This window comes from Ziziphus jujuba, chromosome 9, assembly GCF_031755915.1.
Source record: "Ziziphus jujuba cultivar Dongzao chromosome 9, ASM3175591v1".
NCBI lineage: Eukaryota > Viridiplantae > Streptophyta > Magnoliopsida > Rosales > Rhamnaceae > Ziziphus > Ziziphus jujuba.
In genome coordinates, this window is record NC_083387.1 from 7,693,235 (window position 1) to 7,718,998 (window position 25,764).

General features: G+C 33.9%; 4 protein-coding genes across 9 annotated transcripts; all 4 read right to left on the bottom strand.

The window, feature by feature from the left end:
• Positions 1-312: 312 nt before the first annotated feature.
• On the bottom strand, positions 313-7,330 carry LOC107426539 (methylmalonate-semialdehyde dehydrogenase [acylating], mitochondrial). Of its 3 annotated transcripts, XM_016036739.4 has the most exons (19): positions 7,172-7,330; positions 6,936-7,036; positions 5,897-5,968; positions 5,631-5,792; positions 5,477-5,555; positions 5,219-5,373; positions 4,848-4,911; positions 4,538-4,617; positions 4,168-4,233; positions 3,331-3,381; positions 3,055-3,206; positions 2,618-2,708; positions 2,326-2,406; positions 1,705-1,782; positions 1,397-1,432; positions 1,269-1,312; positions 1,096-1,174; positions 691-781; positions 313-523 (listed from the first exon to the last, which is right to left on the bottom strand). In XM_016036739.4, the coding sequence occupies exons 1-19, from the start codon at positions 7,194-7,196 to the stop codon at positions 411-413; spliced, it is 1,620 nt and encodes a 539-aa protein (XP_015892225.1). In that variant the 5' UTR covers positions 7,197-7,330; the 3' UTR covers positions 313-410. The 3 variants fall into 3 exon arrangements, with proteins under 3 accessions (XP_015892225.1, XP_024932709.1, XP_048336461.1); XM_025076941.3 differs by lacking the exon at positions 5,897-5,968; XM_048480504.2 differs by lacking the exon at positions 5,897-5,968 and having other exon boundaries at positions 7,116-7,256.
• Positions 7,331-9,399: 2,069 nt separating this feature from the next.
• On the bottom strand, positions 9,400-18,571 carry LOC125424115 (methylmalonate-semialdehyde dehydrogenase [acylating], mitochondrial). Of its 4 annotated transcripts, XM_060820490.1 has the most exons (20): positions 18,388-18,567; positions 16,658-17,243; positions 16,068-16,162; positions 15,778-15,849; positions 15,515-15,676; positions 15,354-15,432; positions 15,112-15,266; positions 14,429-14,492; positions 13,348-13,427; positions 13,015-13,080; positions 12,634-12,684; positions 12,384-12,535; positions 11,595-11,685; positions 11,285-11,365; positions 10,746-10,823; positions 10,602-10,637; positions 10,469-10,512; positions 10,311-10,389; positions 9,845-9,935; positions 9,400-9,753 (listed from the first exon to the last, which is right to left on the bottom strand). In XM_060820490.1, the coding sequence occupies exons 2-20, from the start codon at positions 17,205-17,207 to the stop codon at positions 9,650-9,652; spliced, it is 2,130 nt and encodes a 709-aa protein (XP_060676473.1). In that variant the 5' UTR covers positions 17,208-17,243; positions 18,388-18,567; the 3' UTR covers positions 9,400-9,649. The 4 variants fall into 4 exon arrangements, 1 of the variants encoding a protein (XP_060676473.1); XR_009640911.1 differs by lacking the exon at positions 10,469-10,512 and having other exon boundaries at positions 9,705-9,753; positions 18,388-18,570; XR_009640912.1 differs by lacking the exons at positions 9,400-9,753; positions 10,602-10,637 and having other exon boundaries at positions 9,873-9,935; positions 10,469-10,543; positions 18,388-18,570.
• Positions 18,572-19,543: 972 nt separating this feature from the next.
• LOC107426544 (protein FLOURY 1-like) lies at positions 19,544-21,252 on the bottom strand. The gene has a single exon (XM_016036747.4). It carries the CDS (start codon positions 20,635-20,637, stop codon positions 19,702-19,704), a length of 936 nt encoding a protein of 311 aa, XP_015892233.3. The 5' UTR covers positions 20,638-21,252; the 3' UTR covers positions 19,544-19,701.
• A 1,697-nt stretch (positions 21,253-22,949) lies between these two features.
• On the bottom strand, positions 22,950-25,510 carry LOC107426538 (L-type lectin-domain containing receptor kinase IX.1-like). The gene has a single exon (XM_016036738.4). The coding sequence runs from the start codon at positions 25,182-25,184 to the stop codon at positions 23,118-23,120; it is 2,067 nt and encodes a 688-aa protein (XP_015892224.3). The 5' UTR covers positions 25,185-25,510; the 3' UTR covers positions 22,950-23,117.
• Positions 25,511-25,764: the final 254 nt, after the last annotated feature.

A 25,764-nucleotide genomic window follows, 5' to 3' on the forward strand; every position in this document is an offset into this window, starting at 1 on the left:
TAAGGCCATTTTAATTCACATGCTACATCATTCAAATTTCGCTTTGATTTTCACTTTTAAGATAGGCCTGTATACTTTCTCTTTTTTTAACCTCTTAAGAAAATATTGTAATCTACGTTTTATCTTCTTCTTTTTTTATTATTATTTTTTTATTTTTTAAAAAGGCTAGTAAATTAAAATAGCGGTAAACTACCTGACTAAACTTTCAGTTCACCTAGAACAAAGCAGAGCAAGCCGCAACTTGCTTTGGCAAAATAAAGTTTTATTAGCGTAGAAACATGCAGTGTTACGTAAAAGAGAGAAAAAGGAAGCTAAATCCAAACATTAAAGACCTTTTATACATACAAAAGGAGTTCAAGCAAGTTACTGAGACAGATGTATTTATCACAATTCACAATATTAGATAGCGACTATGCCTTCTGAGAAGTTGGCATTGCCAGGTTAACAGCACTGCCTCCTGGTAAGTCCTTCCATTGCTGAGTTATAGTTTTTATCTGTGTAAAAAAATTAACTCCAGCCTTGCCTGTTGAAGAAAACACGATACAAATTTCCATATTACTTGAGATCATATAAAAGTTCTACCAAGAAGAATTTCTTTTAAATGAAAAAAACACATTATATGCAAAGGACAAAAGGAGAGAGAGAAAAAAAAGGAAAAAAAAAAAAAAGGTTTTAAATGAAATAGCAAACCATAGAAGTTAAGATCGCCTGCGAAAGATGCCTTGGAGCCAGTAAATGAGAAGAAGGGCAAGGGAACAGGAATTGGAACATTGATGCCAACCTGAGTCGAACTCAAATATGAGTTAAAGATTTATTAATGTTTTAAAGAAATCAGAGACAAGCTTGCAAGATATAAATATTAATTCCAAGATGAGTACAACATTTGTATATTATATATTGGCTGTAACCATAGGGTTGTTTTACCAAATTGATCTGAATATGGCATTACGCAAAAATACTAAAAGTGCTGTAGTCAAAAAGTGATCCCACATAGTAAATGGACTTAGCATAACTAATATCTATCAGGTTTTCCTTTAAGTTGAATGCTGATCAAAGACAACCCCAAAAGGGGCCTTTTTTTTTTTTTTTTTTTACCTGTCCAGCTTCAATCTCCGTTTGAAATTTCCTGGCAGCGACACCAGATGTTGTGAATATGGAAGCTCCATTCCCATATCTGCCCAGAAGTGTGACTTGTGTATAAAACAGAGTACATATGTGTAATAAAATAATGATAATTTAGAAGTAGGAGAAGCTATAAAATGAAGTACTTGTTTCTGTTTACGAAGTTTATGGCCTCTTCTAAGCTGTCAGCCTGACATCAAGAATAACAAGGGAATGTGTTAACAAATCTCCATAAAAAGCAATGTTTCTCACAACTAACATGTAGTGAACATACCTCTAAGCAAAGAAGAACTGGGCCAAAAATTTCCTCCTGCACCACCAAGACAGAGAACAGTCAAAGTTGTTCTAACATCCTCGATACAATTCTTTTCTAGTTTGCCACTTTCTAGTCAATTTTAACAGCGTGCAAAACTTGAGTTCTTAGCTTTAGATGGTAGAGGTCTTGGGGTCACACGAGTGACAAATCTTTGATTGAAGATTTTCACCACTAAGGAAAAGCGTTTCTCATTTTGGAGCGTACAATTAGGATTTGATTTTAAAATGGAGAAAAATAACAGGAAATTGAGAGAGAATGAGAGATACCTTGTAGCACTCCATGTCAGCTGTGACACCTGATAAGATGGTGGGACCGATAAAATTGCCATGCTCATATCCTGGGACCTTTTATTTATTTATTTATTTTTTGGGTTTGTTCCCATTGGACACAATTAGTTGGACAGTAATCTTTCAGAAAACAAAAAATATAATAGAAGATAATAAGAAACAAGGTGTTGTAAACAATATGTGAAACATACTTCTAGCATTTAAATTTTTTGACCGTGTGGACTTTTCTTCCAAATTCATGCTTAACACGTTAAAAGTCAAGAGGCAACTATATTTTGAGGCTAAGCAGTTGGATCTCCAACAGGAGTAAATATTTGGTTTTGCAAAGTAAAAGGAAATACATTAATTTATACACAAACTATTTACATCATTAATCACGACCAAACAACACTCGGTTACAAGCAGTAAATGGTTTCGTTCACTATTTAATACATGTTCTTGTAATTTTCATATCATCTCATCTATGTAGTACATATGCCATGCTTCTTATCTGAAAAATCATATGTATGACTGAGTATAGAACATAACATGTTTAGCATGACAAGATAATGAATTGTCCCTCATGTGCAACAAGATGGTAAAACAGAGGCAGAAAGATACCACTATATCTCTTCCATCCAGTAATAGCCTGGCACCACTTTCAACACCACTTTGAATTAATTTGTGTATTCGTTCCTTAGCCTGTAAATGCAGGTCATACAGAATCACTGAAAAGAAACTTAAGCCTGAAGCTGATATGTAGTGTGAAATTGCCGCCGTTTACATAACCAAAATTCTATTCTGTTACTGTTTCCTATGCATTAAGTAAGAGTGCTAAATCCAACTATCTTGGAATAAAAGTCGACAGTGCGGATTTACAAAGAGAAAAAGTAAAAAGAACATATGTTCTTACCTGTTTACTAATTACTGGACCAAGGTCTGCATCAGGTTCTGTGCCAGCATTTACTCTAAGAGCTTTGGCACGCTCCACTAGCTTTTTCTCCCTGGAAAAGGTAAAAAATAAAAGGAATGGATGATAGTTGATTTGAAAGAAATCTTCCCTCAAAGCATAGATTCAAAACGATGCACATTCCCAACCATGTGGAGTGTGATAAGTTTTGGGAAAGACAAGAAAAAAAAAAAATGCATAGTGAATTGTGCAATGGTATTTTGATCTATCAATTTCTTATATGTACTAAGTGCATTTAAGGCGACAACATTTTGCATTATTTATCTCTATGCACTCAATGCTTAGAAGTTATCAACCTTAAAATCATTAAAAAGAAAAGGTAGAATACTGTAGAACATAAACCTGAATAAAATTGAACAAACAGGGAAAATAATATGTACCATGACTTTGCACCTCCAACAAAAACAACCGTGCTGAGTGCCATGCATCTTTGTCCAGCAGCACCAAAACCAGCAGCAACAATAGCATTTAAAGCAGCATCCTCGCTTGCGTCAGGCAGGACGATTGCATGATTTTTGGCTCCCATATTAGACTGAAGAAAGCAATTGATCAGGTTACATTTTAATTCAACTTCATCTGTGACGCAGGTATAAGAACAACAATATTGCATAATGGATACCATGTATACTTTTACCATGGACATGCAGTTGACTTACCTGAACACGTTTCCCTTTAGCTGATGCTCTTCCATATATGTGCATGCCAGCCTTTTAACATAAAAGTATGAAATAAGAAAAACAGGCAAGCAAGCAAACCAAGAGGTGCTGTTAAGACTGCTGATAGAACTCAGAGAAATTATATCAATAAGAATGTCAAGCCAGTAAGAAGAATTCTTCCACATAAACATATTTATGCAACTCAATTAACAAATAAAGATAAAATCTATCATCAATTTAAAATTTGAAATAAAAACTATCAGACAGTCAGCTATACTGAGAAAATATCGATAGATAAATGGAAAACCAACTGCCATCTTGTTTAAAAGATGCATGCATGAATGACATCTAAATAGAAAAAAAATCCCAATCAGGACATATGAGAAATACTTTCTAAATCACCAATCGCTGGTATCAATGCCTATATACAATGACAAAAAATGGTTGCTCAAATCATGATTGCTTGTAAGTTATAATAAGAAGCAGCCTAACCCCCTTCTATTTTTAAAAGTAATTCAAAGAATTCAAAAGAACTATATTATGATAATGCCATAATTTGAAAATTACTTTATTTCTTTCACACTTCTCACAAGCTTTTGTTTAAACTAAAACATTGGGTAGATCTAGCAAAAAACTAATTCACTTTCACAAACAGACCATCTGCAATACAAAGACCTTCTCGTGTAGCTAAAATGTTTGGAGCTGTGACCTAAGATGGGGCAAGGCCAACCACTAACAAGCTTTATCGTTTGACAATCAATACAGCTACTGACATTCAAGCATTTATTTTCTAAAAGAACTATTAGATTTGAGAATTGTCTGTGTTCAGAAACTCACAGTATTAGAGCCCACAAATGAAACAGCTCTGATATCGTCATCATCGCAAATTGCATTAACAACATCCTGTCACAAAGTGGTAACATTTAGAAATCATTTCTCGTATAGATTTGCACTTCTGCCATTATGGATCACAAGTTATTCATTTGGAATAATTATTGGTGACATAAAACAAATTGCACATAATTACTTCATAAAACCTAAATATATTGGACATCAAGAACAAATTGTGTTTAATAATATTTCATTATGTTAAAACGTGAAGATCAATAAAAGGTCCCACATGAGAAATTTACATCCATCTAAGGAAAAAAAAGGGCCAATGGTGTAAACATGGGCTAGTAAAGATTAGATGGAAGTAGAAGCATACATTGGTGCCATGAACAATATTTAAGACACCATCTGGCAAACCAGCCTCTGATGCCAACTCTGCAAGGATTATCGAAGCCCCTGGAGAAAAAAATAAGAAATACAAATCAGTTTCAAGTAAAAGGGAACTATATAAATATGTCATTGTAGTGGCTAGTTTATAGCGGATTATAGATAACTGGATAAATGCTTGAAAGTTCTTCCAAGGTTAAAGAAAGAAGATATTGTTGATTTTTTTACTTATTATTTATTTATTTTCATTAGAGACAACACTCTAGGAACTTATGCAGAAATTCTAAAATCATAAGAACCTGGATCTTTCTCTGATGGCTTCAAAACAAAGGTATTCCCACATGTAACTGCAATCGGAAACATCTGCAACAATATCATGAATCAATCATCTTGATCTTGCAATTCTTTGTTCAAAAAAGTGAAATGTCAAATATTTCCTTTGAGAAATAAAACACTTTATGGTTGTAAGAAATAGCACTTTTGATGCAGAGAGAATATAAACTAGAAGTAGTTGAAGTAATTGGAAAGCAGATTTCCAAATGTTCAATAGTAGATGGTATGTATGTATAAAATGAATTATACCTTGCAGAATGAAACTAAGACCAATACCAGAGGACAGGAAAGAACCAGTCACAAAATCATATAACAAGGGGGAAGTTAGCAGGCTTACCCATAAGGGAATCATTGCTGGAAAGTTGAAGGGACAAATCCCAGCACAAACACCAAGTGGCTCTCTGATGCTGTATGTGTCAATTCCATTTGATACATTGGAAACATACTCTCCCATTTGCAGTGTTGCCATGCCACAAGCATGTTCCACCACCTCTAAACATAAAAAACCATTAGAATTCACAAAGTTCCCTTATTTCCATTGATTTAAAGCAATAATACGCTGCAAAATCTACTCCAAGCAACAAATAACACAAACCTAGCCCCCGAAACACATCTCCTTGTGCATCCTTCAATGTCTTTCCTTGCTCAGTAGTAATACTTATGGCTAGTTTATCCTGAAGATTTACCTTAGTCAATAACCCTATTTGAATAAATAAGAATATTAAAATACAAAATGCCAACAAACTCACAGTGTCTCTTCGAATAAGCTGTTGGAGTTTGAACATTATACGCTGACGGGTTGTCACTGGTGTGTTACGCCAAGATGGAAATGCTTTCTTTGCTGCTGATACTGCAGCTTTAAATTCTTCATTTGTAGTCAAAGGTAATTGAGAAACCACTTCTTGTGTCGCCTATAACCAAATTTTTGTACAAGAAATTTCCTTAGTAGAATTACAACTTTAAACTCAGCTTTGAAAATAAAATTGAAAAGCATTGAAGCATTTCATGCACTTACAGGATTTATAACATCAATGGATGCTGATGCTTGTGAATTAACAAAAGCACCACCAATAAGATTGGGAACCCTCTGATACGATAAACACACAAAATGTGATACATGTTTTATTAATTAAAAATATATATATATATATATATATTGAACTCAAAAACCGTCAACCACATATCATATACAAGCAATGAAACAACAAGGTGCCATTTGGTAAGATATTAGTTTTTGAATTTCTTTCATTTGCTTACCTCAAAAGTTTGTTAGTGTTAAATAGTGATAGCTAGAAATTGTTGGGCATCTCAATTGACCATCAACTTGCAGAAAACAAAAATAATAATAATAATAACAAACAACCAACACTTGAAGCCAAAAAAAAATAAAAAATAAAAAATTGTGTTCAATTTCCTATTTATCTTTTTTTTTTTTTCTGCCTTAAATTTATAGTTAATTAAAATGACAAATAAATTCTAATTACCACTGAAAACATTTAAGGTAAGTAGATTACAATCATTAGGGGGGAAAAAGTTACCAAAGGGCACCAAATCGATTATTAATTTGCATCCAAATTCCACCGGAAAAAATAAATAAATAAATTGCAATCCAAACACTTAAGCCTAGATTAGTGGCTTCACTCATTTCTGGTGAATTTCAGGTTCACAAGTCAAAACTCATATGGCAAATGAATTCATCGGAAGATGGCATAAACAGAAAAGGCCTCAATCAAGTTATTTAGCCAAAAAAGAAAAAAGCTTCGAATTTATGCAAAATAATAAACTAATTATTATTTCCATAAATTACATTTTTTAAGTTTTATAAAAAAACCAAACAAAAGAACAAAAACGAGTCCATTATTGAGTATCCAGTAACCACAGGTAATTTTCTCAGAAACCAAACAAAAGAACAAAAACAAAGTCTATTCAGTATCAGCAGGTACCCACAGGTTGGCCCTGACACACTGCATATCGCTTTTTTTTTTTTTTTGTCGTGAAAGAGTTTTCCAGGAAACTGTTTTACAAGGAAACAAACGGAGCTATACTAAAATTACCGCAGGAGTACGGTGCTTCGATGACGGCTCGGCGGCTGTAGAGAAACAGGAGTTGCTCGAGGCAGCAAAGATCTGAGGCCTCAGTGCCTTCAAGTTGCTTACTGCAAATCAAATCAAAAATCCACAAAATGATCAACAAACAAAAAATAATAATAATAATAATAATTTAAATTTGCAAACCTTCCATTGAAATTCTGATTAGAGGCTTTTTTTTTTTTTTTAATTAATCTCTCTACCTCGTTGAATCTTAATCCGCAACATTTTCTATCTTGTTTCTTTTTGGTTTTCACAGAATTTGATGATCAGTGTGTCATTGAGTTCAGCAGGAATATATATATAACCCATTTGGTACCATTGAAATGCTAAATTGTCCATAACTATAAAGTATGTAGTTGGTGAAAAATTAAATTCAGACGTGGGCCATATCATTTAACTTTTTTTTTTTTTTGGGGATTTTTTTTTAAATGGAAATTTTTTTTTTTGTAATTTTTTTTTAGTATTTGTTATTGGAAATTTACCAAAAACAGAAAAAAAAAAAAAAAAAAAAAACATGGTTAAGCCATTTATAATTTATACATGAGATATAATAAATTTGAAGTATAGAAATATAAAAATGATATATATTTATATTTTGCTGAAACATAGAAATGATATTTACTATTACCATATCAACTGATCTAATAAAATATAAAGGAATCCGACGGAAGAGACTTGAAGAGAGGACTTACTGATTTGGCATCTTTCGGACATCCTTACTTGTGTACCAATTTTTATAGTAACATGGAAAAAAATATGAAAAAGAAAATAAATGGTATTTGAATTGATTGAAAACAATAAAGTTTGGTCTTTGAATGAAAGGACAAGTACAGACAGTCAGGCACCCACCATAAAAAGGTGCAAGCACAAAAATGTTTTTTTCCTTTTTCTTTTTCTTTTTTTTTTTGTTTTTTTCTGAAATAAAAAGATTCTAAAAAAATAAACTTTAGGAAGAGGGACTGAATATTCCTAAGATGAATAATGGAGGTGGTTGATTAGATGAAAAATGGAGTTCTTAAAATGCATCCCTTTTGTGGTTTAATTAGTTGGTGCAGAAATTTACAAGGTAGGAGTAACCATGCTTCCAATCCCTCCAACTTCAATTGTTGCTTTAGTTTGGTTGATGAAGATCCTTGCCGTGCGAGCTCTTTTAGATTTGTTAGTATCTTTGTTTTTTGATTTTTGGACTCTAAACCCCCTATGTACCAAATTTTATTTTGTTTTTTTTTTTTTAAATTGTTTTGTTTTTGTTCAATTTGGATAAATATTTTAACATTATCAAGATTTCATGAGCGATTTATGACATATCACGTGTGCTGTAGCTGTTACATAAAAATGACATTTAATATTGAATTTCACATAGATTATAAAAATTATTTTTTTTTTACGTTTTTAAAAAGTATAATATGGGAACGTTTCTGTATAGATTTCTCACCAACTTTGGATAGAATGTTGTTTTATTAATTAATTTATTTATTTTGAACAAATTTTGGTTATGATTGAAGGAAGTATTTATAAACGTATACCAATGAAATACGTAATTAATCTTGACGGTATTCATCAAAATGGAAATGTCAAAACCTATTTAGACATCTCTCGACCAAAAAAAAAAAAATGAAGAAGAAGAAGAAGAAGAAGAAGAAGAAGGAAAGAAGGAAAAACCAACTTTATCCATTTGGGTCCATGAAAACCACACGACTCCTATAATTAAATTTAGTGGGATGTGTCCACTCTCTTTCTCGCTCTTACTTTCTTGTGTGATGTTGATGAGAAAGGGTTCTTCCCAATCTCTTCACCTCCATTCATAGCTGCTGGGTTGTTATCATCAGAATGGAAACATCAAAACCTATTTTAGGACATTTCTCAGCTTTTAAAAATAGAAAAAAAGAAATAATGACCTATTTTAGACATCAATTTAATTAAATAAGTTATATATGTTAATTTATTTTTTCACATTTAGGATGAAGATATTCCAACTTGAATCATTATTTGAAAAAAATGACTCTTCCCCAAACATATAAACATGTATATTTATATAAGAAAAAGAAGACATATTTCATTTAAAATTTTCATTTTATGAGCGTGTCTACAATTAAATTTTTTAAAAGATTATTCGATTCTTTTAAAACTAATCCACCTCACATTTATTAATTATTATTTTATTATTTTGGTGAATCCTCCCTCATTGTTGGTGACACATCAGAACTTTTGGAGCGTGTAAATATACCGATAACCATCACACGTCATCCATTTGTCTTTTTCGTAAAACAATATTCCTTCCTTTGGTGAAGGTACACCCATATTCTTTTTCATGCATGTAGTAGGTATATTATAATAATAATAATGATTATTATTATTTTTATTATTATTATTGCTGAGAAATATATTGTACAAAAGGAGAAACAAGAGAGAGTCTTAACACCACGTGAACAAGTAAATCAGAAGATATCGACATTTTCCATTACGTTACAAAGGGAGGCCAAAGGCCCAAAACCTAATACAAGCCTAAACAGCTATGCTCTAATACAAGCCTAAACAGCTATGCTCAGAATAGAATAAACATTAATTAACAGTTTCTAAATATACATTCCAGACTAAGCTCATCTAGAGAGAGGAAAAAATTTATTAAAAAAAAAAAAAATCTACAAAATTTTCAATACGGAAATAACATCTAATATCTATAGATTTGGCATTTCGAGGGATGCTCCATCGCTGTCTAGCAAATCCTTCCATTGTTGAGTAACAGTCTTAATCTGAGTATAAAACTGAATTCCAGCCTTGCCTGCAATTTTTACACGATTCAAGTTCAAATTTCATTCACTCAAGCATAGAAAGTGGCTAAAACCGATTGAAGTTGGACATGGCGTTTTTACCATCGAAATTGAGATCACCAGCGAAGGATGGTCTGGAGCTAGTAAACGAAGAAAAGGGCAGTGGGACCGGAATAGGAACATTTATGCCAACCTGTGCCAAAACCAGTCTTTATGGATAATTAGAGAACAATATTTATATATATATACACACACACATATATAAAAGGCATCCACAAGTATCCGTACATAATTCAATTACACTGAACAAGAAAAAATTGTCTTATTATTATACTTCATTATGTGCCAGTGGCAGACACATAAATAAATTCCTTTAGATCAATGCAATCATGAGCTAGAGCAAACATGCATGTCATATTTGTGGAAGAAAACTACTATTGCCCATTGAATGAGCTTCAAGGTATGGCCAAAGATAGATATTTTAGCGATGTCTAAACTTTCATCTTATCTTCTTTTGCCTTCAAACATGGATCCAAGAAACCTCCATGACATGCTAATGGAAATTTACCTGTCCGACTTCAATCTCAGCTTGGAATTTCCTCGCTGCCACACCAGATGTAGTAAATATCGAAGCTCCATTGCCATATCTGGTAAGGGGTGATGGATGTAAACTTTAAAAAAAATATTGATATAAATTTAAGGCCAAGATTAGAAATTTGAACATACTTATTTCTGTTAACAATGGCTATGGCCTCTTCAAGGTTTGCAGCCTGGGTAACAAGAATAAAATACCCTGGAAATCTTTAAAATGACAAAACAATTAACTCTACTTGTGTAAATGAGAAGGAACGAAAGCAACCTGCATACAGAGTAGAACTGGTCCAAAAATTTCTTCCTACACAAACAATAGTAATGGTACAATTCAATATACAATATTTGCTGAAGATATTTGAATAGCTTACAGGTAATCTAAGGTCCATCTTGCAAGCATAATGTACAATACCTTATAGCTTTCCATGTTTGTCGTGACACCAGATAAGATGGTGGGACCAATGAAGTTGCCATCCTCAAATCCTGGAACCTATTTGACATTCATAAGACAGGAATGTAAAAACTATCCCAGCTTGGACCCTTTTAAATAGCAGAAGGAAACTGAAATTACTGACAAGCTTCATATTGATTCTCTAAACCATAAGACAAAATCACAACAGCCACCTGTCCTGAAATTGTTGCTTTGACATGCAGATTACACTCTTTATCTCATCCTCAAATAAAGAAAAATGGAAATACATCCATTTTCCAGGGATCAGTTCAACCCCTGAAAATGAATGCTTGGTAGAACAAGCTTAATGAGTTTCCAATCAGTCAGTTAAGTTGATTTAGGATATGATAGTTGAATGTCACACTTACCTAAAAATTAATACATGAACCTCATGGATACACGAAGGTACACTGACAAATCATCCATATTGTAAAAAGAGCTTGAGGAACCTAATATGATTAACATATTGAAATAATATGCAAAAGATGGAAAACACATACCACAAGATTTCTTCCATCAAGTACCATTTTTGCACCACTATCAATGCTTGATTGGATCAATCTGCAGATTTGCTCCCTTGCCTGACAATATTGAAAGAACAAATAACCATGAATTAATAAATAAATAATAACAAACATAAATAAAAAGTGCTAAGTAACCAAATTTTGCAACTGAACTAACAAAACAACTACGTTGGTTTTACTTATGCAAAAGGATGTTACGAAGTTATTCATCACCTAACCATATAAGTCAAATGAGTTGCTTTTCTCAAAATTAATTACCAGATATTGATCAAAAAGTTTTATGTACCTGCTTGCTTATCACTGGACCAAGGTCTACATCAGCCTCTGTTCCAGCATTAACATTAAGTGCTTTGGCACGCTCCACTAGTTTGTGTTCCCTGGTTATTTATTAAGGGGGGAGAGAGAGAAAGAGAGTTATGCCAACAACCAATATCTGATGTCTACAACCGATCAAATTTGCCAAACATATATCCACAGAGAGAGAGAGAGAATTGTGCCAACAACCAATATCTGATGCCTACAACCGATCAAACATGCCAGACATATATCCGGACAATTGGAAAAGAATTTCATAACCAGAAAAAACAGACTAGTTGTTCCTTTTTAATATGAGCAAACTTAAGCCTTGTCCACCGGACAACCCTGTTAGGTCACAAACTAGTCCTAGAGGTCCACCACCACATAAACTTTATGAGATTACCTAAGGCTTAGTGGAACATTAAGTTCGGAAAACTAAGCTCTACTACACAACCCCATCAAGCACATGACCATACATTCTTCATGTCCACAAATATCTAAGAATGGTAAAGTGTATGCAACTCTTACCAAGCACATGACCATACATTCTTCATGTCCACAAATATCTAAGATTGGTAAAGTGTATGCAACTCTTACCAACCACAGTTCAGCATACAGACAGATCTTAACTAGCACATGATGAGTCAACTAAATCCAAATCACCTTCCCAGTCCCACAAACGAATTTTAGAGGACACAAACACACATGAAAAGTTACCTTCAAGAGATATAACACAAAAGAAAATATCACAAGATATGAAGTAGACAAATGACAATACCATGGATTTAAGCCTCCAACAAATACAACTGTGCTGAGTGCCATGCACTTTTGTCCTGCAGCACCAAAACCAGCAGCAACTAGAGTATTTAAGGTAGCATCCATGCTTGCATCAGGCATAATAACTGCATGATTTTTGGCTCCAACATTGGACTGAAGACAATAATTAACCAGCCAATTTACATTGACTTCAACTACTGCATTGGTAAAAGAGCAATTGTATTGCTTAAAGTAATACATGAGGTTTTTACCTGAATCCGTTTCCCCTTAGCTGATGCTCTTGCATATATATAAGCACCAGCCTTTAAATGATTGAAAAAATAAACATAAAGAATAAGCACCAAGTATTAAATAACTGACAGGAATTAGAAAATTAAAATCCCAAAAATACAACTTAAACAAAAATTGTTCCAAACAATTGTACCTACAAGGCATTCTCAACAGAATTCTGAAACAAATCATATTTGTCTTAAAATAATTTCATTTTCAACATCTTCTTGATTTAAAATAATTTTCTCAAGGCTATCAAGATAGCTTAATATATCATATAACCTTTAAAATCAAGTTCCTAAAGAGATAACAAAATGCATTCTGTACCATTAATGACCAAAAACAAAAAAAAATACACTTACTGTATTTGGTCCAACAAATGAGATAGCTTTAATATCGTCATCATCACAAATAGCATTGACAATGTCCTGCCAGAACAAAGTTTGAAAGATGAGAATTTTAAAGAATGAAAGAAGAAAGTCCACAAAAGAATAACCAAGTATGTTAAAATTGAACATGTTGCAAAAAAATGACACACATGCATACACAGTAAATGAAAAAAACAAATAGAGAAATCATTTCAGACATTTAAAATATCAAGTCACTCTCTATGTACTTTTCTGGATAGAGAAAAAAAAAAAATGGCATAGCTGGAGTGACTGAACAGATTATAAAAATTTAAAGTAAAATCTTACATTAGTGCCATGAACAATATTTAAGACGCCATCAGGCAAACCAGCCTCAATTGCTAACTCAGCCAACATCACAGAAGCCCCTGAAAAAAAAAATCATACAATATCAATTTTGTTTCAGGCATAAACTTGTATTTGATGAAACGATCAATCAAGTCATAGTTTCTTAGTTAAGAACAAAGTCATGTGATCTTCGAAAAGACCTATAACCCTGAAAATGAAGGTCAAAAAGCTTTTATTAAATAGATGTAAAGCAACGATAATGAAGAAATTGAGGAAAGCAGTTAAACATGAACACATTATGCTGAACAAAATGTGCTATAGAGGAGCCCCACAACCCCACTCCAAATTAAGATAACAACAAACCAAGTGCCGGAACCCATCTCAGGATTCTATAAATACAATCTGCCACGATATTATATGACAAGAAAATAAATGAACTGGAGATAACCATATACCATTTTCAAATCCATCAGGACCCAGTTTTGGCATTTAACTATCATCTAATTCTGCGAATATAAATTGCAGCATTTTAAGAAGCTCCTCCATTTTATTTGTTTCCTCCAATCGCCTTATTTGAGAACATTAATCTTAACATGTTCTTCAGAAGGCAGAGACGAGTAATATAACGTATATGCTTTCTCCAACTTTAACGGCTGGGCTTTCCAAACTGTGCAACCCCAGTACTAAGGTGGCTCAAGGTAAGAGTTAAGATTTTCAGTGTACAAAGTTTCTCATGTGGCTGGTATTTGTGAGTGACTCTTGAAGTTGTTATGATTAATATTTCACTAGGGATATAAAAATGGCCCAAGAGGTTTGGCATTGGGTTCTTTACTCTTAAGCTTTTAACATGGATAATTTTTTGGTTATTTCAAGATAGAAGGAAAAAAAATCATCATACTCTATACCCTATAGTAATAATAAATTCAGAAATAAAATTTCAGAGTTCAGTCCATATGTTAGGTAGCATAAGGATAAGTGAAAAAAAACTTGTCTAATACACGATTTGACGCCAAGAGAGAATAACATAAAAATGCTCTAGGAAACTCACATATCATATAACTACAAAGGTTCTAAAAGTCACCTGGATCCTTCTCTGATGGCTTTAGAATAAAAGTATTGCCACATGTGACAGCAATAGGAAACATCTGGAAAGAGAAAGTAACCATGAATCAAATATTTGAAATTATAAGTAAGGTTGTCTGCTTTTAGTTAAAGTCTATCAAGCTCCATAAGGACATCCTGAATGTTGTATACATGAAATTGGCAAAACTTCAACATATTTCACAAGGATTGTTAAACAATCTCCAACCATCGTCTGTACATATCTGCATGCACTATTGATTAACCATGGTATTGCTATGTCATTCATCCTACTCTCTCCCATTTTGCACAAGCTCCTAATTAATATAACAACAGCATTCTTAAGCACATAAGCAAACAATAAGAAACTCATTGAGCACCTTATAAGCCCACTAGAACGCATACAGTGAAGAGAGCAGAATCCAACTGAAAAAATACTGACACCCATACTTATTTACTCAAATAGTTGTCTTAACTCCATCCGAACCACAAATTCACTGTCTACTTCAAGCTCAACTCATATAGTTGTCTCAACTCCATCCTAACCACAACTTCACTGTCTACTTTAAGCTCATAAGCAACATAGAGAATGGCATTCCTAACCATCTGAACATTTTAGTGTCAGGAGTAAATCCATGGCCTAAACCTATAAGTAAAAATGAAAATGGAGAGTAGCAAGCTTACCCATAAGGGAATCATAGCTGGGAAGTCAAAAGGGCAAATCCCGGCACAAACACCAAGTGGCTCTCTAATGCTGTATGTATCAATTCCATTAGTTACATTTGAAACAAACTCTCCCATTTGCAGAGTTGCCAGTCCACAAGCGTGTTCTACCACCTCTGTGGAGGAAAAATGAAGACTTGACTGACCAAAACTGCCACCAACTAAGCAGTTCAGATATGACAACTGGAAATAAGGAAACTAACCTAGCCCACGTAACACATCACCATATGCATCGCTCAATGTTTTGCCATGTTCCATAGTAATGCACATAGCAAGCTTATCCTAGGACAAATTTATGATTCCCAATTATAAAAATATAACTTAAATAACGTATATGAAACAAAACGATTAAATACAAAATTACAATGTCTCTCCGAATAAGCTCTTGAAATTTGAACATAATGCGTTGACGAGTGGTAATTGGTGTGTTTCGCCACAGTGGAAATGAACGCTTTGCTGAAAATATGGCAGTTTTGAACTCCTCAATTGTTGTTAAAGGAACTTGAGATACAACTTCCTGTGTTGCCTATCATTTGACAGAAGTAAACACATGTAAAATCTATTATCTTAATACGACAAGAAAAAATTGGAGATACAATTTTAAACACTCTACAAATCTGTACTTACAGGGTTTAGAACATTAATAGAGGGAAATGACTGTGAATCAATAAATCTACCTCCAATGAGATTTGGAACCCGCTGTTACATATAATAGAGCGAGTTTAAGTCCAGTCAATTTAGAAGACAAGGAGGAAGAGAGAGAGGAGAATGAGAAGAAAGACAAATATTAAAAAAAAAAAGAGAACATAAAAAGAAAATTTCTATATAATATATATACGCATGTATTTTTATGTAAATTGTCCAAATAGCTAAAATAAGACTAGCTGATGACTGCATGAAATGATATCTACGCTTACCGGAGGGTTTCTTTGCTTCCAGGATGGCTCAATAACTGCAGTATCGTTGTTCCTAACGGCAGATTTCTGAGGCCTCAAAGACTTAAAGTTCCTCACTGCATAGTGAATATGCCATAATCCACCATCAGGAAATTGAAACAACTTTTCCTCATCCATTTCAGGATAGGAACTGAATGTTTATATTCCTATATATTTCTGGGTTTCCCAATGAAACATTGGACATAAAAGAGTTTTTGCACTCAAATCAATGAATTTACCACAGTAAAGCAGGAAAGTGGCATTGCTCTCTCAAATACGTACGAGTGTACTCGCTTAAACCCTAATTAGACTCTAACTATGCTGGTAAAGTATGAAAATGGTAAAACCAAAACTTCAAGTTCAAGCTTCCATTTTGATAGTATATCATGGCTACAATAAGATTAAATAAAAATGAGCCTCACAAAATGTAAATGTTATTTAAGATGTAACAAGAGGTTTGAAGAGCCTCACGCAAATTGGTCTATTATGGGAGAGGAGAGCAAGAAATACTTAAAATTTATGAAAGAATATTTGTCTCCTCCATGGAATGAAAATTCAAATTAATGGTGTACCAGTCATATTTCCTTGTCGAAGTTTAGCTTTGACATTGTAAACATGCTTTGGAGTCGATAAAAGCTCGGGATTGCTTTGTCTTAGTCTCTTTAATATTTGGCGAGGTCTTAAGCCAGCTTCTGTCATCTCTTTAATTAGCAAAACTTCTCTCTCTGTCAAGCGACGAGCAGAAGGATGTTCTGAAATGTCCTTCAAGGGTTCATGGTTGTGTGTTCCATTTTTAATGGTAAGTACCCACAAGCCATCATCCTTCTTACCCACAGCCTCAAAAGGACAATTTGTTAACCGAGAACCTGTTTTTCTTTTGCGGGCCTGTTCAGCCAAGGACTCATTAACAGCTTTCCGTCTGTTACGATAAACACCTCCCCTGTCACAGCCAAGGACCACCACTCTGTCCCTCTTGGACTGTTTAATAGTTACTACATATCCCTGGGCTACAGCAAAGTCACCAACATGTTGGATAAGCTCTTCACGGTCTACAAAGGTTCCAGGTGGAGGTGGAAGCATCAGTGGAGACTCATTCAACTCCATGCAACTCTGAAGTTCCATCTTGAAAGTTAAGGTGAGAAAGCCTGCATACCAAGGCTATATATAACCTTATATTAGCCAGTGTATTCACATTGGATTGCAAAAAGAAAATCCTACTTTGGTTCAAAAACAGTATGCTTAGGATATGATATATTTATTCCATATATTGGACATCTCAAAGTTCTAAAAGATCCTCCTACTCCTTTCCCTCTAGAAAATAGCAGCAAAAAATGTCTCTAGCCACAGGGCAACAGGGGAGAAGGTGCTCATATGCCAAATAACTGTCACAAGGGAAAAACCTCCAAAGTTCCCTGCTAGTTGTAGAAATTTATTACTTCAAAAATGCCACCATTACATCCCAATTACCTATTTAACAATACCCATACCATGTTAAACTTATAAGCACACAGGCTCCTCTATATATATTCAAAAAATAAAAAAATTCTTGAAAATCAGGATTAAATATATTGAAAGAATAAGCAAGACATAATGTCTCACCATTTGCCAAAAATAAAATCAATTACATTCTTAAAAAAAAATAAATAATAATAATAATAAATTGAAGCTTTTTAATTAGTAATTTGAAGCCTGGTTCCTTTTATCCTCCGTGTCTTTTGCATGTCCTGATCAATAATGCTATAAAAGAATTCGTCAAAACTACCAACAGATATTCTCGAAAAATTTAGCTCTGCTAACACTATTTAATTTAGAGCTTAAAAAATTCACATTTCTCAATTTATGCCCAACTCATTAAACACTAACTAATAGAAATTAATAATATTTGTGCCAATTTTGGTTACAATAAACCACAAAACTAAATACATCGTCATGCTATTCTTATAATTTAAAGAACCTCTAATTTCTTAAGCATTCCAACACTTTTCAATTTCGATAAAAGCTTGATAATAATTCAGAGAAGTTCTTCATAAGACATGTAACTCTACCATAAATATCGCTAATGCCACCAATACACTGACACAAACAAAATTCAAAAATTCTTCAGCTAGTATTTCATTCAAAAATGAGAAACTGCAAAAAGACTCTACTGATTCCAAACTGAATTTCAAATGAATTCCAAAGAGTTCCTAATTTCACAATCAAAATTTAGTATTCTAACATTTGAATTTCGTTTTCTTATTTCTCATCATTCTCACCGAAATAAAAAAGAAACTGACACTAAACGGAAGGAGGAGAGGCTCACCGGTGAAAAAAAAAAACGGCCTGCCGGTGGAATGCAACGGAATTCCGGCGACGGCAGCTTCTTTGTTCCCTCTTTTTTCTACAACGCAATACTCCGTCTCGAAGTGGAGAATTCAACCCGTTTAACACTTGGCATAAGACTATAGACGGAAGCGAAGAAAGACTCCGTAATGGTGCTGTCGTTTTCCGAAAATGAAAGTTACTGTTTGGCTTGACGATATTGAGACGCAATATTTGTACTACGTTCTACGAATTAAAGATGTTTCAAACAAACACGCCTTTTTACCCAAGTATACTTCAGTAATTTTTCTCTTTCTTCTTCTTCATTTCTTTTTTCATTAGTCAAAAAAAATATTTTAAATTTATATATTACAGAGGAATTTTATTTTATTTTTCGTTTTTATTTTTTGAATACTTCAATTTAGGTTTTGTATTATGTCCCAAATTTTTGCACTTACGGCTGGTAAAATATTTCAAATTTTCTGTAATTCTAAAACAATGAACTTAATCATATTATAATTACTTAATCAACTTCTCAACGTCAAGGAATAAAAACTATAAACCTCAAAAATTTTTGCCCCCTATTTTTTGTGCTCAAAGTCAAGCTGTTGATTGACTTCTTGTCCAAGTGATTTTCAATTAGAATTTGATGCTCATATTATTTTTGCCTAAATTCAATCTTGAGAATTTAGTATACCGTTCATTGCATAAATGCATTTAATCAAATGACTTAATCATTTTTTAACATAATTAAACGATTTAATCATTTTTGTGCAATAACAATTAAACAATTTAATCATTAAACTTGACCTTCTGTTGACCATGTATTTCACGAACCAGTAAAGGATTTCGACCAATGAAAATCATGGTTTTTAACTTAATTATGAGGTGCAGATATATTTATTGGTACATTTGTCTATACGAATATGATTAAAAAAAAAAATTTGTCTATACCAATTGGGTTGGCATAATCAAATACAGTTAACAATTAGAAAAAGCTAGTAAATTTTAAAATTGAAAAATATTGCATACTTGTGATGTGAAAGAATAAATATAGAATTATAAAAACTGATAATTTTTAGAAGCCGATCAGATATGAATATCAAATGAAAGCTTAATCAAAGATAATTATTCAATTGTGAATATGTTGTCGATTATTTTTAACCTTAGATTTTCATTATTTCCAAATTAAATTGAACATTAACAATAAACAATTTTGAAAGCAAATAAATATTACCAAAAACAACTTGGAATAAAATTTGAGTATGTATTGTTTACAATGATATGGCAAACAATTGTTCTTTCACTGCCTTTCTTATTGCATATTGGAACAATGGGAGTGATCAGTCAATATAGCTTGTTCAGTTTGATCAATTTCATCTCCATAAGGCTTCAGTTTTTGCCTGCAAAACTTCAGTTGATCTTCCAAAAGGCTTTTCTCTGACTCGAGCTTTGTCACAATCCACTGCAATGATTGAATTAATGCTTCGTCGTATTGCTGCTTGTGCTCTGCCATACGACGGTACTGATTGGCTTGCATTTCAATACAACTTTTCTCGTTTTGAAGGCGCAGAATCATTGCCATTGCCTCCTCAGCCGCAGTTGCAGCTGCCATTCTTTCTTTCTCAAGCTCTGTTTGAGCTTCTTTTGCTCTCTGCCTTTCTATCTTCACCAATTTCCTCAATTCCATTGCATCAAAATCATCTCCATCCTCACTGTGGCAGTCCTTTTCGTCGTCGTCATCATCATCATTCTTTTTTAATACATCTTTTGCCTCATCAGAATCAAAATTTGAATTGTACTCAGCTTCTCTTTTGGCCACTGAACCATCTGCATTTGGTGACTGTGAGTTCACCAAGAATTCCGATGCACCACAATTGCAAGACACTTCCTTTGGATAACATACTTGACCAAAACCACATTTTGAACCAAACCCAATTCCCAATCTACCGGCTTTGCCTCTAAAATAGTATAAAATTTGCAACAAATTCACACCTCTAGAAAACCAACTAACTTGCAAAACCTTCAATCCCAGACCAAACATCAGAAACAGACCCAGCAAGCTAAAAAACCGTGAGAAATATCCAAACAACAAAAACCCACATCCAAACTCATTGCTCTGTGTCAGAAACTTCAGGCTTGAAGGAAACTCCATGGACAAAAACCCAAGAAAAATCTGCAGAAATCTCCTGTACAACTCCAGAACTGAGCAAACGGTAATCAACAAGCAAAAACGACCCAGTATCTGCATCAGGGCCCAAAACCCCCAACTCGAAATTCTCTTAACTTACACTACAAATAAAGAAAAAAACTAGGAGCTTTCGTGAAAATTACAAAGAATGAAAGAGACCCGAAAGACTATTATATCAATATATATATATATATATATATATATTTGATGTGTGTGTGTTCAGGAACTCCAAAGCAAGAAATTAACATCAATAAATTACTCCCAACCTTCAATGGAAGATCAAGCACTATTTATACACGCACAGAACGACGGAGTATTCTTACAGATAAGAGTTGTTGAATGCAAAGCAATCACAGGCGATTGAAGTGAGAGAGAGAGAGAGAGAGAGAGTGACAATTATTGGGAAGCGAGAATAATGGCAGTAAAACCGAGGCTGTGAGAGTCAGTTATTCAGAATGGGGCCAAAAGCTATTGAGATTTTTTTGATACGGCAGATCAGGTTTCTTCCACAGTAATGCCCAATGCATAGCAGCGTTGTACCGGAAGGCAATCCTGTCTTTCCATGTAAGTTGTAGGGATAGTCTTGTCAATTTAAGACAACTGGTGATTGGAAATTTTGGACAGTACTGAGAAATGGAATGCAGAAGATTACCACCGGTGAGATGAGGCAAATAGCGGTTGGGACGGGCACGTTACACATTACTAACGTGCTACTTGGAAGGGGCAGTTTTGTAAAAATAAGGGAATCCTCGTTCCATGGACTGTGTATTGAAAGGCGTACAGTGGCGGCCTAACGGCTGTAGAATCATGGCCGTAGATATGGAGTCTCAATGGTGACACCGTACTGTATGGCGCTAATATTAGGTAGATTCCGCATCCAAGTCCCAACGGCATAGTAGGATTTTGTGAATCTTTTTTTTTTTTTTTTCCTAAGTACTGCTTTCAAATTATTAACTAAATATATTAATCAAATGACACATGCTGAATGAAATATTTGTATAACTTAAAATAAATTTAAATGAATAATCAGAATACAATAATAACTTAATTAAAAATTTCACATTATTTGCTTTGTCATTAAGTAAATAATTTTGATAAGCATTTTGAAATTTCTAGTATAATTCTTTTTTTCTCGTAATCTTAAGACTCTGTGATCTTCATATTTGTGTTTTTTTATTTCTTTATTTATTTTTTAAATTTGTTTGTGTTTGGTTTCTCTAATATGTAACATATATAAAGTGTATTGGGGGAAAAAGAAAATCAGTCCACGGAGGTGAGGTGATTTTTTTTTTTTTTTTTTTTTGGGGTGTTGTTTTTTATATTATTGTCATGTGATTAAAAGGAGGTATTTACGGCTTACGCAAAGTCAGGAGAGTGAGGATCTTCTTGGAACGCCATGGACGCCGGACCACTACGCTCTAAACTTGAGCGAAAAAGTGAAATGCAAAGGCCAGGCCTCACACTTGATTGAATTCTAAGGTGTATATAATATTATATAATTTTTAAGTTTAAATGGAGTGAAATTCAGTGCCACAGAAATTTACGAGAAAGGAAATTCTTTTGAGGCTAGATCAAACAGGGGATTCTAATACGTTACACAAATATAATACCAGATTAAGGAAAATAAAAGTCTTATTTTAATTTATTATTTTGGTGAATGCAAGTTTTGTTTGATTGTTCAAAAGTAATGTTAGATTAATCAAAATAAAGTTAATCTGCCTTAGAAAGATATTATGTTCTCTTTGACCATTATTCCATGTTTTTGTGTACCCCTTATCAGAAAATCACCTACGCAATGCTTCCCTACTTGTGATCTAATCATAGGCCACGTCGAACCAGTGTTTAATTTAAATATGTAATTAAGAATCTCCAATTAATTTGAAAATTTTATTTTTTAAAAAAAATTTGTGGACATGCAGGATTTTACTAACGTGTTAAAAGTAATCTCTGTCATATGGAATGTCCTTCCTTTTTTTTTTATTTTTTTTTTCAATTGAAACTTTATACACATCCATAATCATGCATTTATAAACCTTATAAACATTTATTTAAAAAAAATGTAATTATTTGAGGGCAATTGCTCTAGAAAATAGTGTAAAATCTGAAAGTGGTTTAAATAAATAATTTTGCTGCAACTTTTTATACAAATGAAAATTTGAGTACGTAGTTTCTTGCCTATGGTTACCTCCGATACGAGTAAGGAACTTTTTTAATATGATTTTGTTTGTTATTTATATCGATAAATTCTAAAATATTTTAATTAAATTAATTTCATGGTTCATGGTAATTATAATAAGATATTCAATAGGAAACAAAATAGTAGTTCATTGGTTGAGCATTTTAAAAAATTAGGAGAAGTGGTCATTTAGACAAAATCTGAAAATTTTTAAATATTTTGAAATCTTTCTTTTCTTTTCTTTTCTTTTTTTTTTTTTTTTGATATATTCATCTCACAAATAATTGAAGTTAAATCTTTACAGCAAAAATAAGAGGAAAAAAAAAAAAAAAAATCCCTCTTGGGTGAAGATCCACAAGAAAAGTCATTGTGGGCCGAAGACCGTTGAACGCACGGCAGTTGGATTTTCATCTGTGCCGGTCCAAACATAAGACGAAGAAACTAGACCGGACATACTCGAACCCGGTTGGGGAAAAAACATAGGCACAGGCATTGTTGACGGAAGGCGAGGCAATGGAGCTTCAAACTTGAGAACGTGAATGGCCTGCCTTATAGAAGGTCGTAAATTGTGATCCGGATGAGCACACCACAACCCAACCTTCAACAAACGGCACATCTCTTCACTGTCGTATTCCCCACCAAACTTTTCATCAGCCGCTTCAACAACTCTGCCTCTTCCATTCAGCTCCCAAACCCAATTCACCAAACTGACTTTGGATTCTTCAGCTTTCGGCTCCACTGCTTTTCTTCCACAACCCATCTCTAATGCCACGATTCCAAAGCTAAACACATCGGATTCTTTGCTAGCTTTGCTCGTGATCATATACTCTGGAGCCATATAGCCCATGGTCCCAGCCACAACAGTGGTTTGCGACCCAAGCTCGTGGTCAATTAGCTTGGCTAGCCCAAAATCGCCTAGTTTTGCGTTGAAATTGGAATCCAACATAACGTTGCTCGATTTGATGTCTCTGTGAACAACGCATTGTTCCCATTCTTCGTGTAGATAGAGAATCGCAGAGGCTAAGTCATGGATGATTTTGTATCTCAGAGGCCATGAAAGATGGGTGTTAGTGTCAATATTCTTGCTGAATAAATGGTTGTCTAAGCTGCCGTTGGGCATGTACTCGTAGACCAATAAGAAGTTGCCACGTTCATGGCTCCAACCCACTAGTTGAACCAAATTCCTGTGTCTCAACCTGCTGATGGTCTTGACCTCCGAAATGTACTCCTTTTTCCCTTGCTTTGAACTGTTTGATATCTTTTTCACTGCGATTTCCATGTTCAATTCTGACAAATGCCCTTTGTAGACCCCACCGAAACCTCCTTGACCAAGTTTCCCTTCCTCCGAGAAGTTATTTGTAGCCACCACCAGTTCTTTGTAGGCAAACCTTTTCGGTCCTGTTCCCATTTGAAAGTCTTCGTCCATGGCATCTATGATCCCCATTTCCTCATCATCAAATTCTTCCTCTTGCTTCCTTCTTTTCGTTTTCCTCCAATACACAACACCAATGGAACTCAACCCAATAACCAAAACCGCCAATCCAATAACTAAACCCACCAACCATATCTTAGAACTCTCTTTTCCTTTGTTGTCGTTTATTGTCATTTCCAAAGTTGAAGTGAAATTCCAAGTCCGTATCAGTTGAACTGGGATTGCATTTCCAGTAGATGCCGAAAACCCAACAATTATTTGCGGAGGCAGAAACTGTCTAAGATCCACGTTGTGAGTGAGAGTTAAAGATCCATCATCAACTGGAACTTGTGGATCTTTCAGGTGAACTTTTAGATCTTTAGAAGAACCATCATATGAGATGGTAGCCAGTAAAGTATCCCCACTCACCATGGTATTACTCCAAGTGAGGTTTTTCTCAGAGACAATGGAATTTACATCAATACCAACATGGTTGTCGCTTGGGTCCCACTGATCTTGATATGTATCGAACTCAACCGCAACCATCTGATTTGAAGAATTCCCATCAGTCGTCTGATTGAATAGACCCAACCAGCCTCCATAAGAATTTGATGGACTAGTAACTGAAGAATTCTGTGAAGCTAAGAAGAAGGCAATACCACCGTTGGGTGTGCTTTGGTTCCAACCATCAACGAACTGGATCGAAAACTCAAATTGGGTGGTGAAATTGGTGGTGAGATTAGTGGTGGGGTCCCAGAGTTGGATGGGTTTGGAATGGTAAGCTCGACCCGTGTCATTGAAAACTTGGGAATTGACCTGATTGCTTGTGAGCCGTATTGATTGGTGGCCATTAACGGTTTCTCTTGAGGCTGCACCATCAACGGTGATGTTGTTGTCGTTGGCCGAGAAGGAAGTGTAAGAGAAATCGGTCGGGGATGAGATGGTGAAAGAGAAGCAAAAACAGAAGAAGAAGAAGAAACAAATCAGTAAGGAAAACGAAACTGAACTTCTATAATCCATGGATATTCATATAAACTTTCAAGGGAAAAATTGATATTTTGTTAAATGAGATATGAAGGAAAAAATGAAAATGTTTTTTAATTAGTATTTTACACAATTGGGTTTTAGATATATAGTTTCCATGGATCAAATTTTCATGGTTATTCCGCGTATTAGCCCGCCACCAATTTATATGTCTTACAAAGTAAAAGCTACAAAGGTTGAATTGAAAGAGTCAAAAGACTGAAATATATGAACTTTGTACCCTGCACATATATAAGCTTCTTCTTTTGCAGCTGGCTGAAATTTTGGTTTGAAAAATTATATACGTGAACAGGAAAAGAAATACATGGGGGATGACAAAACTCTATTAAAAGATCTTTAAAGGTATAGTATAGAACATTCGTTAATTTGGTTCTATGCTGGTCAAACTTCTAAGTTATGATTAAAAAAACAAATTTTTGTTTTACTATTTTTATTTACGGATAATATATAGAAATCATCAAATATTATATATATATATATATATATATATATATATATATATATATATATATATATCTATCTATCTATCTATCTATCTATATATTGACTAGAAACT

What these genes read in the sequence shown, in the direction of transcription:
- LOC107426539 (XM_016036739.4), bottom strand. Translation starts at nt 7,196, where the DNA reads ATGTTGCGGATTAAGATTCAACGAG. An exon ending in GCGGATTAAGATTCAACGAG is followed by an intron (nt 7,037 to 7,171) that starts GTAGAGAGATTA and finishes TTTGATTTGCAG; the next exon opens with TAAGCAACTTGAAGGCACTG. An exon ending in CGGAGATTGAAGCTGGACAG is followed by an intron (nt 782 to 1,095) that starts GTAAAAAAAAAA and finishes AGTTCGACTCAG; the next exon opens with GTTGGCATCAATGTTCCAAT.
- LOC125424115 (XM_060820490.1), bottom strand. Translation starts at nt 17,207, where the DNA reads ATGGAACTTCAGAGTTGCATGGAGTTGAATGAGTCTCCACTGATGCTT. An exon ending in CTGAGATTGAAGTCGGACAG is followed by an intron (nt 9,936 to 10,310) that starts GTAAATTTCCAT and finishes GTTTTGGCACAG; the next exon opens with GTTGGCATAAATGTTCCTAT. An exon ending in TGGTGATCTCAATTTCGATG is followed by an intron (nt 9,754 to 9,844) that starts GTAAAAACGCCA and finishes TAAAAATTGCAG; the next exon opens with GCAAGGCTGGAATTCAGTTT.
- LOC107426544 (XM_016036747.4), bottom strand. Translation starts at nt 20,637, where the DNA reads ATGCAGATACTGGGTCGTTTTTGCTTGTTGATTACCGTTTGCTCAGTT.
- LOC107426538 (XM_016036738.4), bottom strand. Translation starts at nt 25,184, where the DNA reads ATGGATTATAGAAGTTCAGTTTCGTTTTCCTTACTGATTTGTTTCTTC.